This window comes from Venturia canescens, chromosome 10 (genome assembly GCF_019457755.1).
Source record: "Venturia canescens isolate UGA chromosome 10, ASM1945775v1, whole genome shotgun sequence".
Taxonomy (NCBI): domain Eukaryota; kingdom Metazoa; phylum Arthropoda; class Insecta; order Hymenoptera; family Ichneumonidae; genus Venturia; species Venturia canescens.
In genome coordinates this window covers 2,786,899-2,799,494 of record NC_057430.1, presented here as the reverse complement: position 1 = coordinate 2,799,494, position 12,596 = coordinate 2,786,899, and the positions used below count along the sequence as shown (strand labels likewise).

The following is a 12,596-nucleotide window of genomic DNA, read 5'->3' as shown; positions in this document are numbered from 1 at the left end:
GCTCAAGATTTTTAAAAATTCCAAAAATGGTCGAAATTTGAATTTTTTTATTTAAAAAATTTTTTTGCTCGATACAGCGAAATTTTGTACCGAAAAAACCAATGAGTTTCTGAAATTTTCAACTCAAAATATTCATTTTAAAAGGTTGCTCAAAATTTATTTTAATTTTTATATACTTAAATGTACTTGAACTTGTTTCGAGGGACCATTAAATATTCATATTGATTATCTATTTAAATTTTGAGTTCCAATTAGTAAGATACTCGATGAAAATGCACTACGAAACGGAGGAAAAATCGTATATAACAATGTAGGTAATAGGCCAGAAACACGGAATTTTTTTTACCGTCGTAGCAAACCGTGTTTGAGCCTGCGCTATTTTTGCTTTCATTCAATTATTCGATCTGTTCTCTCGAACCTTGCTTCAAATGAGCAATTCATTACTAAAGGTTATAAAAAAAAACCATTTCAAACGCAATGAATAAAAAAATGAATCTGTTAAACCATGGTAATGCGTGAAAAACGTTTGGTTCAAAGGAACAAACCGTGGTCAAATAAATGCAAATGTGACGAGTACATCGGATGACGAGTGAAAAAAATTCAAAACATATTGGTATGTAAAAAAAATTACGAAATCAACTGTAAATAATTTCAACAAAACAATTAAGAAAAGCTTTCACAAATCATGAAAAAATATTATATTAAAAAAAATACAAATCTGTAATTATATTGTAAAGGAAAAAAAAAATTCAAATAGGACGTGAGAAATTCATTCTTACGGGAAGCACCCGGAACTTGAGAAAGTTCAACTGAATCAAAAAAGTTACCATCTGAGTTATGTGCAGCACTACAATTTATGGCATCAATCGGAGGATAAGTATTTTATTAGTATATAATACAAAACCATAAACTTCCCCTAGGGAAAAAAAAGGTTGGGACAAGTACATTGATGGTCCCTCGTTTGCTGATAATTCCACCCATAAAAAAAATTTAAACAAATTTTTTTTTAAATTGTAAAAGAAATTATTTCATAAAAAAAAATACAGAAAAATTCGAAAAAAATTTTACACATCTTGAAAAAACGTTATATTAAAAAAAAACTAATCTGCATCTATTTTTTAAAGTGTCAAAAGAATCAAATAACAAGTAAAAAATAATAAACCGAAAAATCGCCCTTGAAATCATTTTAGAAACCGATGCCTCATTCTTCTTATTTGATTCGAACAGCTAAATCAATTGAAAAAAATTCCATCTAATTTACGTGCAACATTAAAATTTATTATATCAATTCGAGGCCAAGTATTTTCTAATGCATTGAAAAAAATTACCATTTGAATTACGTGCAGCACTAAAATTTATGATATCAATCGGTGGACAAGTATTTTATTAGTAACTCCAAATTTTGACATTATTGAATTGTTCTAAGAAGCTTTCAAATCCAAAAGAATCACATGCAAGCTAGTCATTTCTTACTCTATGGTGGCAGAGACTTATAAGAAAATCGATTCTTCTCAGACTTTCAGGATCCTCTGGTATTATTCACAAAATTCGACGTCGATTGGATCGATACAAATTATGTTTAAATATGTGTTAATAGTATATTACACACCTAGGGAGGGAAAGTAGACTACTTCAAACCGCGGGCAGAATTGTCACCCGAGCCGAAGGCGAGGGTGATAAGCACGCGGTTTGAGGTGGTCTAATTTCACTCCCGTGGAGTGTATACGATTTTTCTGTCCGACGCAGGTGGAATGCGGCAGCTGGCCGAAAGTTGCCAGTTTCCGCCCGGAGGACTGAAAAAGTACTTGTCCGGCCCATCACTTTCCGTTTAAATTGTTTATCCAAATAAAAGTCAGGGCTTGTCTAGAACTGATGGATCACAAGTATTCATGCAGAGGGAATTGAGAGAATTAACTTCAAGTAATTTTTACTTAATTGCACTAATTTAATAAAAAACGGAAACAAATTATTCCGCAATATAGAAGGGATATTATTGTGCATCGATAAATGAAAAAAATTGTATATAATGTATATGTTCAAGCTTCCAAAATAACTCTGCAGTTTACATTCGATGACGGCAATTTTTACTTCCCACTTATTCTTCCAGCGAACGAGTCCCATTCGGAATAAGAACTAACCTATACTATTATTAAGAACATTAAATTAATAATGAATCGCATTTCAACAAATTTTTAACGAGATTATGTCGTGCCATTTCGTTTTTTTATGATTGATTCTTTATTGAATGAATAGTGATGGGCCGGACAAGTACTTCTGCGCTGGGCGCTATGCCAGTACACGGACGTGAGTTCTTTCGATTTGATGAGCCGGGCGTGCTCAGGGGACAACACAGGTGGGCCCTCGGATCCTTTATCACCTTACAAGATGATAAAATCCGTATCCTGGGAAAAAGTGTCGGTGTTCGTAATCGTTTACACGTTTACGTGCACCCTATCACTTTCGGGACACCCGGTATGTGCTCGACGCACTGCTTGCACCGGCGGGTGATGCTAAAGGGATAGGACAGAGCGCGGCAATCGTGCAATACGATCACGTTGCTCCTTTTTCTTAGGATCACTGAATGTGCGCTAGACGCGATGCTAGTACAATACTCGGTGATGCTACAGGACGGGACGGTGCGAGGCAGAGGCAATCGTGCGATACAATCACTCGGCACTCGGAACTCGAGGAATCTCTCACTAGGCGTCAGGCGCAATGCTGATACGTAATGATCGTTAAGAGACTATGTAGTTTGGGATTATGGAATTTTGACTGCCTGTATGTCCAGTTTGCTTGCCTTTTATATCCGTGACGAACAACATCGAGTGTCTTCTTGGCGGGGATGTCCAGATCGATCTGGATTTTCGGATCGTTCGTCTCTCTCGTTGCTGGGCAACGATGAGCTGACGCGCTGAGCATAGCGCGTACGGGAGGGTGTGTGCGTGCTCGGCGGTCGCGGCGCTCGTGCGTGTGTCTGGTTGTTCTGTTACAATATATATATATTGTACATTCATAGAGTCAGAACTGAACTGCACATGGTATGATTGCGCATGCTATTCCGAAACTTTGATGTAATTGGCTCAGGATTTTTTTCATCGCTCATTGGTTGGAACAAGAATATTCTCACCGGGAATTAGTGATCATGGGGGCCAAGGTGCCTATGTTTGTAGCGGTTAGAGTATGCGTATACAGATACGTCAAATCCCGAATGTGTTAGTAACTTTTGCATAACCTTAAGCCCGTGCAAAGTTTTTTCTCCACAATTACGACACCGATCATGCTGATTTTGGGCTCATTCGACAGAGAACTTCTTAATTAGCTGAAAGTTCAATTTTCAAAGCCGTACATAGCTCATGAGCTTCGTAATTAAAGAAAATCACATGCTTATTTTACCCCCACCACTGCGAATCGTTTTATTCAGAGAAAGTATAGTCTCGGTGAGAGCCTCGGGCCAGCAGACGACAGGGCTATCAATGTACTTGACCCGAGACTCTACCGAGTCTCTTGATCTTTGCAAGCCTATTTTTACGAACAGCTGGCCGAAACTCGCTTTTTCATCCCGAAACTTTCAGAATTTGAGATTAATTATAACGTCGTCCAACAGTATCCTCCGTAGGTAAAAGAAACGTTGGCAACGCTAAACTTTACAGATACTAATATGATTGTACAAACTCTAGGAAATCTCGACGTCTTACGTAGGGATACAGATCGCGAGAATAAAAGATCGGGAAATAATTATTATCACAGGCCAAACGGTGAAATTAAAGTAAACAGCATCAATACAAACGAATATTCGAATGGATTACCAGACAGAAAAACAAGAGAGGAAAGATACAGGCGACGTAGTTGGCGACGCGATAATCCTTATTTGACAACAAATACAGGCAGTCCAGAGACCAGACCTCCACACGGTTTCGCGCTACCGGACACTCGATTCCCACCACCGCTAAATAATTTTCCAAATTTATATAACCAGAATAATAACACAAATATCACGAATCCTTTAAACTGAGAAATGGTGCGTTGTATTCCGGTCCGGCACCGTGCCATAAACATTTCGATTTCGTCGATGATCTGGAGGAGGGTATTGAAAAAGGAGCGAAAGTACAAGTCAAGGGGGGAACGGCAATAGCGAAAAGCCCACATGCAAAAAAGAGAATATTGAATACCGACGTTGTGGCAATGTTTGATACGGGTAGTCAAGTCACCGCTATTTCAGAAAATCTATATCAACGATTAACGGAACATCATAAAATTGAAGAACTACCGGTCTCAAATATAATTGTCTCTACAGCGATTAGAAAAAAGCGACGGTTATTAAAAAACAAATTTATGTACCATTGCGCATGGGATAGTACATTACGATACGTGTGACTTAAGGAAGTTGAGACATTAGAATGAAAATGATGTCATCACTTTTAAACCGATTGCATCTTATAAAGTGAAGTATAAAAAAAAATGAGTTAAATTTCCAGACAGTTTAGGAGCGTCATTGCTGAGAAAAATCAATAACAATTTGAGCCAAATAACATGTAATCTTATGTAAGTCAAGACACATTCAGTGATATCTCCGTTAAAAATGATGCTAAAAATATGAAATTTTTTGGGCAACATGAGCAAGGCTTACCGAATAATGTAATTTTTTTCAGATTTATTAGGAGATTTGTTGAGATTATATTAATAATAATCTGTTTCCCGTGCAGTTTTTTGAGGCTAGGATCGTCACCGTTCGTGTTTTCGACTGAGCATTCACCAGTTTTTCGTCTTTATTTTCCCAACTTTTCTTTAAACTGTATGCAACATTGCCCAACAACTGTAAACTGGCCTATCTTTTGAGAGGTACAGGTCATAACTTTTGGGTAAAAAAAATGACTGTACAGCCTCAACTTCCTTAAGCTGCCTATTATTGCACGGCGTGAAGTTGGCGCCCGAGCGTATAGCGAGGGTGCTAAACGCCGTGCTATAATAGAGCAGCTTAATTCACGAGTATCGTATACTATTTTATAGCCCGTATGACATAAAACCCCATTTTAGCCACGCAAAAGCGTGGCTAAAATGCGGGTTTAGGTCATACGGTGCTATAAAATAAAATAATTGGATCTTTGTTTCTGGTAATCTCGTTCTTGACTTCTGACATAATACTCGGGCATGATTGGATGTCACGTAATGACGTAATTATAGATTATAAAATTGTGCAAATAGAAGTTGGCGGGAATCTCTTGTCTCCATCGACGGTGATATTCGAGAGGGGAGCACCGGAGGCGTTGGTGTGATCACGGGCGAACGAAAAAACTCACATATATGTTATAAACGTCGAGGATCTCGGTAATGATGAGAATTACATAGTCAGGAATTTGAACGAAATCAAGCCGAAAAATGATAGTAATGTATTAGAACCGACAGGTGATTTTGGAGTAAGTTCCGTGAGTGCAAACGACGCTTCCGAGGCCCCCGTTTCGTTCGCGTGTAAACTTGTATCACTAGAAGATGAGGATAGGAGATGTTTCGTTAACTTATTGGAAAAATATAGACCTTTGTTTTCGGACAAACCGGGCTGCGCTTGGGGATATGAGCACAGAATTCAACTCAATTGTGCGTCACCAAAGATTCGATTTACATATCCGATCCCTCATCAATTACGTCCTGCGGTCGCAAAAGAAATCGACGAAATGCTGAAAAATAACGTTATTGAAAGGACGGCGAGTCAATTTTGTAACCCGCTTAGAATTGTCAAAAAAGACAACGCGTCAGTGAGGATTTGTCTTGATGCACGACATTTAAACAGAGAAACGACGATCAAGAGTCTCCGCCGCTAGTTTCAGAATTGTTACAAAAATTCCATGGGTCAAAGTATTTTTCAAAAATTAATCTCACACATGGCTATTGGCAGGTGCTGTTGCATGTGGAATCTCGGCCCTATACCGCGTTTTTATTTGAATTAAACCTGTATCAATTTTGTAGAATTCCATTCGGTCTTAAGACGGCGGGAAGTGAATTTATTCGATCGTTAAGTTTCGCGTTGGGTAAAGACTTGGATCAAAATATTTCGTGTTATATCAACGACGTTCTGATAGGAACTAAAACGATACAAAAACATCTCGAAGTACTAAAAGAGATTTTCACGCGGTTGCTGAAGTATAATTTTACGTTGAAAATTATACTCGCCACAGTGAATCCCTCGCTTCGTTGCGAAAATTGCTAAAGAAGAATGTCGAATGGAATTGGACCCCTTTTCATGCGAAAGCATTTGAGAATCTAAAAGCGGATTTTACGAAAATGTATTGCGCTTAAACATGTTCTTCCGAACTCGTCTTTTTGAATTCAGACAGATGCAAGTGATCGTGGTATTAGCGGAATTCTTTATCAGCTTGACGATGCAGGAAATTATAATGTTGTGAGTGTAGTTTCGCGTTGCCTTACAAAATATGAAGTGAACTACACCACGACAGAGAAGGAGCTCCTTGCTATCGTCTACGCTGTAAACAAATTTCGTGTTTATCTTATTGGAACTAGTTTTAAAATTATAACAGACCATCAGTGTCTGACATTTCTAAATTCCATATCTTTTAGCAATTCACGTATCGCTCGATGGTGTTTATTTCTACAGCAATTTTCATTTACAATATCTCACTGTAGCGGGGTGGATAACGTAGTCGCGGATTTTTTCAGTAGAAATCCGGATGAATCTTTTCATGAAGAGGAGGAGTGAAAGCTCACTGTTGCGAGTTTATCTCAATATTTGTTGCCTGAGAAAAACGACGAAGCGACATCGCTAGTCACAGTTGCCATGCTGGACTACGATTCGGGTCTCGTTGGTATTTTCAAAAAAATGAGGGAATGGCAGGTCAAAGATCTCTGGCGGAAATTATTGAGAAATGTCGTTCTGGAGCTCCTTTATCCAATTTTCTTATGTACCATAATATATTGTTTCACCGTGAGAATGAAATGACGTCTTGGAGGATCGTGATCCCGAAGGAGGTTCAGCAAATGCTCCTCGAGGAGATTCATGTAAAGCTCGGACATCCGGGAGTCTTTAAAACGTTGTCTTATATAAAGCAATTCTTTTATTGGAAAAATGCGAGTTCAAATAAAAAAATTTGTTATGGAATGTGACCTATGTCAACGCGTCAAATATTTGACGTTTTCCATGGAAGGAGAGCATAAATGCGTTGTTTCCAAAGGTGTGCTGGAGTTAATCAGCGTAGATATTTATGGTCCCCTTCCCACTGGACGAGGAGGGTTGCAATACGTTTTTGTTGCGTTGGATGTCTTTTCTAAATATGTCAAACTTTATCCGATTCGAAAAGCAACGGCAAAAACGTGCGTAAACAAAATTTTGAAGGATTTCGTCCCGAAAGTCGGGGCTTCGGATCGAATTCTCTCGGATCACGGTACCCAATTTACTTCCGGAATTTGGATGAGGGATCTTGAACAGGCAGGAATTAAAGTTTTGTACAGTTCGATTCGTCACCCACAATCGAATCCCACAGAGATCCCCGTGCAGAAATTTTTTCGGGATCGGTCTGGATTCCGCTCAAGATCCCAATCTCCCGTTGCAGGATTTAATAGGGTAACCTGATTCGATTCTAATACTAAATGTGACGCTGGTAAACTGGATCCGGACCAGGATTCCGGACAGGATTCTAGTAGGGAACCCGATCAGCATCCGTTGGGATCCTCATCCGAAACCGTTAAGGAATCTAAATGAATGACGATTTGGACTCGTGCAGGAATCTGAATAAATTTCGTACTTCGTATAATATTTAGACACTCTTTATTTATTTTGCTCCGATCAAAAAATGTTCACAAAATACGTTATTTTTTTGCGCCCGGCCTTTTCGTCCATCCCAATCTTTTGCATTCGAAATAGCCGATCCAACAGATTTCAGAACACCATCCTCGTTGACCGGTGTTCCATCCGGAAGTGTATGACATTCTGTGAGGACAGCTGCAGAAGAACAAAAAAGATGATTAAAATAATGACAAAACATAAACATAATCTATTTTTGAATCATTCAGCATCATAGTACCTATCAAACAGCTACCAAAAGTAGTTGTTTTGAGAAGCGTTTTTCCATCCACTTGTTTCTTCGCTGCAAAAGTTGTTATGAGGTCGCGAGTAAAAAACTTTCGTAAAACGGTAGTGGCACTCTTTGTTATATTATTGTTGCGGTCCAAGAGTTGTCTCAACGAATTTTTCTGTAAAACATTGAATTTATATAAATAAAACCTTGAACTGATTGTTGGGACCAATAATAAAAAACTAACTCTTTTATAATTCATCCATATGGATCATCATGGTGTCTAGCCAAATGAAAAAGAAAAATCGAAGACTTTTCAAAAAGTTTTACACGCTTTCTCGGAGAATAAATTCACAATTCATAAAAAAACAAAAATATATTTCATGTACTATACGCTCAACAAAATCAATTTTCAATGTACGTTATACGAGTCTCTATGATTTCGATTGATTCAATTAAATCTCATTGAAAAAAGAAGATAAAAAAATTGACGTTATATCAAAAATCTTAGATGCTATCGTATTTGAAAGAGAATGAGAAAAAAAATTGAAAAAATCAAGAATTATCCTGAAATTAAGGCCATTTTTAGAACTTTTCAAAGGCAAGTGAAATTAAAGGACTTTTCAAGGATTTCAGAGGACTATTAGACACTAGACACAATGATTCATCTTTTACTTATTATAGAATATAGAATATAATTAAAAATAGTTCTCATTACCAGAGTTCGGTTCATTTCCTCATCCGCACGAAGTTTATCGTCAAATGTTTGAAACGACTGTTGATTGTCTAACGGCAAATGAAGATCATATTTTTTCTCCACATAATTAACAGTACAGGTTTCAGAAACAGCAAAATTTCTGCCGACGATTTGCATATCACGTATTGCATTGATTGCATCTGTGTTTGTCTGTATGTCGATTTTGATTCCTGCGAGAATCTTGGCGAGGAACACAGTATCTGAAAATGCGTATATTTTTCAAATTACAACATACAATAGATACATTTATTTATACGTTTATCCATTATAAGTATGAGTATCTTCGTGTTGGAACAAACCTGACGATAAACTTCTTTCACTTGATTTCTCTTGGCTCGCTAATTTTTTTTTCTGGCTGTCTGAAGCTGGTGGTGATTCTATTAAGAAGCAAAACAGCATTTTAAAAGTTTCAAAGATATAGCGAATTGCATGAAAACAATAAGATTGAACATACTCTTTTTTCGGTGCTGTCGAGATGTCGACTTTTTGTATTGCGGAGTGTATTCCTCAAGTGAAGACTCACTATTGTTGTTGTTATTGTTATTATTGTTGTTGTTGTTGTTGATGCCGCTGCCCAGCGGCGGTTTATCATTCTCTGAAATAGTATTAGCACAAACGTTTTTAAATGTACCACACGAACGCAACTTATTGAAAATCAGCAATATTAGGGGTCATCAATGCCATCAAAGGAAATGTATGAGGTAAATCGGTAATATTAAAAGTCATACCATCTCTTTTTTTGTTAAGTGTGCTAGGTAAACGTTTTGAACATACTTTTTGTGCGAGGAAACCAGTCGTCGATGAGAGAATCTTCGATATCCCCTACGCTGAAAAGTTCTTTAGTTGTTTTTTTTTTCATCACATCTGAAATTTTTGATGCTTTCGTTGGACCATCAAGCTCTGCATCAGTCGTGAATGCCCAAGCCTCCGTTCTCAATTTTTCGAGTCGCTTAAGTGCCACCTCATAGGTATCTAAAACATAATTAATATGACAGATAGAATAAGAAATTCTTCGTATTTGTGTGATGAGAGAGAAAGCAGTTGTTCAACTACTTATAAAGTCTTACGCTCTTATAATTTGAAATTCAAAAATTCACACAAACATTTGCAGAATTCCTTTTCAAAGCGGAAGCTCAGAGTATTTTTTCAAAAATTTCTATTGCTGGAGATTTTTATAACAATTGATGAACTTCCAACTCTAACAAACAAAAACGTATTTGGGAAGAAAATTTTTTTCCCCTCTGTGTAGAATCTAAAGATGGAAAATGATTTTCAATTTTTAGACTTTACATGGAGGAAAAAATTTTCTTCAAACCTTCTATTTCGAAAAGGAATTTTGTAAATGTTTGTGTGAAATTTTAAATTTCAAGGTAAGAGTGTAATATATTGTCAGTCGTTCAACATCGAGATGGCACTTAAGCGAATTGTAAAAATCCAAACAACGGCTTGAACCTTTACACAAGCATTTGCAGAATTCCTTTTCAAAGCGGAAGCTCTGAGAATTTTTTCAAAGAAATATATTGTTAGAGATATTTATAGTAATTGATGTATTTCCAACTTTCAAAAACAAAAAAAGTAGTTGAGAAATAAAATCTTTTCAGTTCATTAAGATCATTTTCAATCTTTAGATTCTACGCAGTGGAAAAAAATTTTATTTCTCAGCTATTTTTTTGCTTTTGAAAGTACATGAATTATTATAAGTCTCTCCCAATATAATTCTTTGCAAAAATTCTCAGAGCTTCTGCTTTGAAAAGGAATTTCGCAAATGTTTGTGTGAAGTTTCAAGCCGCTGTTAGGATTTTTCCAATTCGCTCAAGTGTCATATCAATGTTCAAATACTATCAAATACTCTTAACTTGAAATTTAAAACTTCACACAAACATATGCAAGATTCCTTCTCAAAGCGGAAGCTTTGAGGGAAATTTTTTTCCTCTGCGTAGAGTCTAAAAATTAAACATGTTTTCCATCTTTTAACTCTACGCAGAGGGAAAAAATTTTATTTCTCAGCTACTTTTTTGTTTTTGAAAGTTGGAAGTACATCAATTATAAGAATCTTTGACAATATATTTTTTTGAAAAAATTCTTAGAGCTTCCGCTTTGAAAAGGAATTCTGCCAATGCTTGTGTAAGGGTTCAAGCCATTGTTTGGATTTTTTCAATTCGCTCAAGTGCCATCTCGATGTTCAACTACTGTCAATATATTACACTTTTACCTTGAAATTTAAAACTTCACACAAACATATGCAAAATTCCTTCTCAAAGCGGAAGCTTTGAGGGAAATTTTTTTCCTCTGCGTAGAGTCTAAAAATTAAACATGTTTTCCATCTTTCAACTCTACGCAGAGGGAAAAAATGTTATTTCTCAGCTACTTTTTTGTTTTTGAAAGTTGAAAGTACATCAATTATTACAAAAATCTCTAACAATATATTTTTTTGAAAAAGTTCTCCGAACTTCCGCTTTGAAAAGGAATTCTGCAAATGCTTGTGTAGAGGCTCGAGCCATTGTTTGGATTTTCCAATTCGCTTAAGTGTCATCTCGATGTTCGACTACTGTCAACATATCTCACTCTTACCTTGAAATTTAAAATTTCACACAAACATTTGCAAAATTCCTTTTCAAAGCAGAAGCTCTGAGAATTTTTTCCATTTTTCTTGAAAATGATTTTCAATTTTTAGACTCTACGCAGAGGAACAAAATTTTTCTTCGGAACTAATTTTTTGTTTTTGAATCAATTATTACAAAAATATCTAGCAACATGATTCTTGAAAAAAATTTTCAGAGCTTCCATTTTAAGAAGGAATTTTGCAAATTTTTGTGTGAAGTTTCAAAAGTGTCTCTAGAAAAACGATCTCATTACAAAATAATGTTTTGTTTTCACCTGCACCACCTTTTATGAGAACTTCCCATGATGGCCAATCGTCCGATGGAGATTCTCCTTTTCGGACGAGATGTTGGAGATGTTTGATATTTTTTTTATCGTAAGGAGGCGGTGGATACTTCGCCAAATATGTGTTTTTTTTTACAATCCCACACCACCCAAGAAGACGGTACGACGTCGATATCAAACACGTCATTATGTTGACTTTCGCAAAATTGGACTATAGATGGTATTCACTCATCAAATCTGTCGATCGTAGAAACAAGAAAAAAAAACATTTACTAAATCGCGATCAAAAGACACCGTTAAGTCCGACAATACGTGTCGGACTTACCAGAGGTCACACTTGTTTTCTTCATTTTTTTAATGCTGCAATGAGGAAACGAAACTTGACATTTATTTTTCTTTGAAAAAACAGTCATAACTGAAATAACTTAATAATAAATTTCGTAAAAGATTGTGTTGCAAGTACACTTACAATACCTTATTACCACAAGATTTGTTTCTGGACACTATTCACCCCTAGGGAAAAAAAGGTTGGGACAAGTACATTGATGGTGTCGTGTTTGCTGACAATTCCATCCATAAAAAAAAAACTTGAAAACCGATGCTTCATTCTTCTTATTTGATTCGAACAGCTAAATCAATTGAAAAAAATTCCACCTAATTTACGTGCAGCACTAAAATTTATGATATCAATCGTTTGACAAGTATTTTATTAGTAACTCCAAATTTTGACATTATTAAATTGTTCTATAAAAGCTTTTAAATCCAAAAAAAATCACATGAAAGCTAATCATTTGTTACTCTATGGTGACAGAGACTTATACGAAAATCGATTTTTCTCAGACTTTCAGGATCCTTTGGTATTATTCACAAAATTCAACGTCGATTGGATCGATACAAATTATGTTTAAATATCCAGTTTATATTCAATGAAG

General features: G+C 36.2%; 1 protein-coding gene across 1 annotated transcript; it reads right to left on the bottom strand.

Annotated features, from left to right (window-relative positions):
• Nucleotides 1–7,778: 7,778 nt before the first annotated feature.
• LOC122417463 (uncharacterized) lies at nucleotides 7,779–11,851 on the bottom strand. The gene is made up of 7 exons (XM_043430979.1): nucleotides 11,656–11,851; nucleotides 9,553–9,750; nucleotides 9,233–9,373; nucleotides 9,078–9,155; nucleotides 8,740–8,978; nucleotides 8,031–8,199; nucleotides 7,779–7,948 (listed from the first exon to the last, which is right to left on the bottom strand). Exons 1-7 carry the CDS (start codon nucleotides 11,849–11,851, stop codon nucleotides 7,779–7,781), a joined length of 1,191 nt encoding a protein of 396 aa, XP_043286914.1.
• Nucleotides 11,852–12,596: the final 745 nt, after the last annotated feature.

Excerpts from the sequence above, each read along its gene's own strand:
- LOC122417463 (XM_043430979.1), bottom strand. The coding sequence starts at position 11,851 with ATGACGTGTTTGATATCGACGTCGTACCGTCTTCTTGGGTGGTGTGGG. Across the intron at positions 9,751-11,655 it reads TCTCATAAAAGGTGGTGCAG|ATACCTATGAGGTGGCACTT; the intron begins GTGAAAACAAAA and ends ATTATGTTTTAG. Across the intron at positions 9,156-9,232 it reads TCGACAGCACCGAAAAAAGA|AATCACCACCAGCTTCAGAC; the intron begins GTATGTTCAATC and ends GCTTCTTAATAG.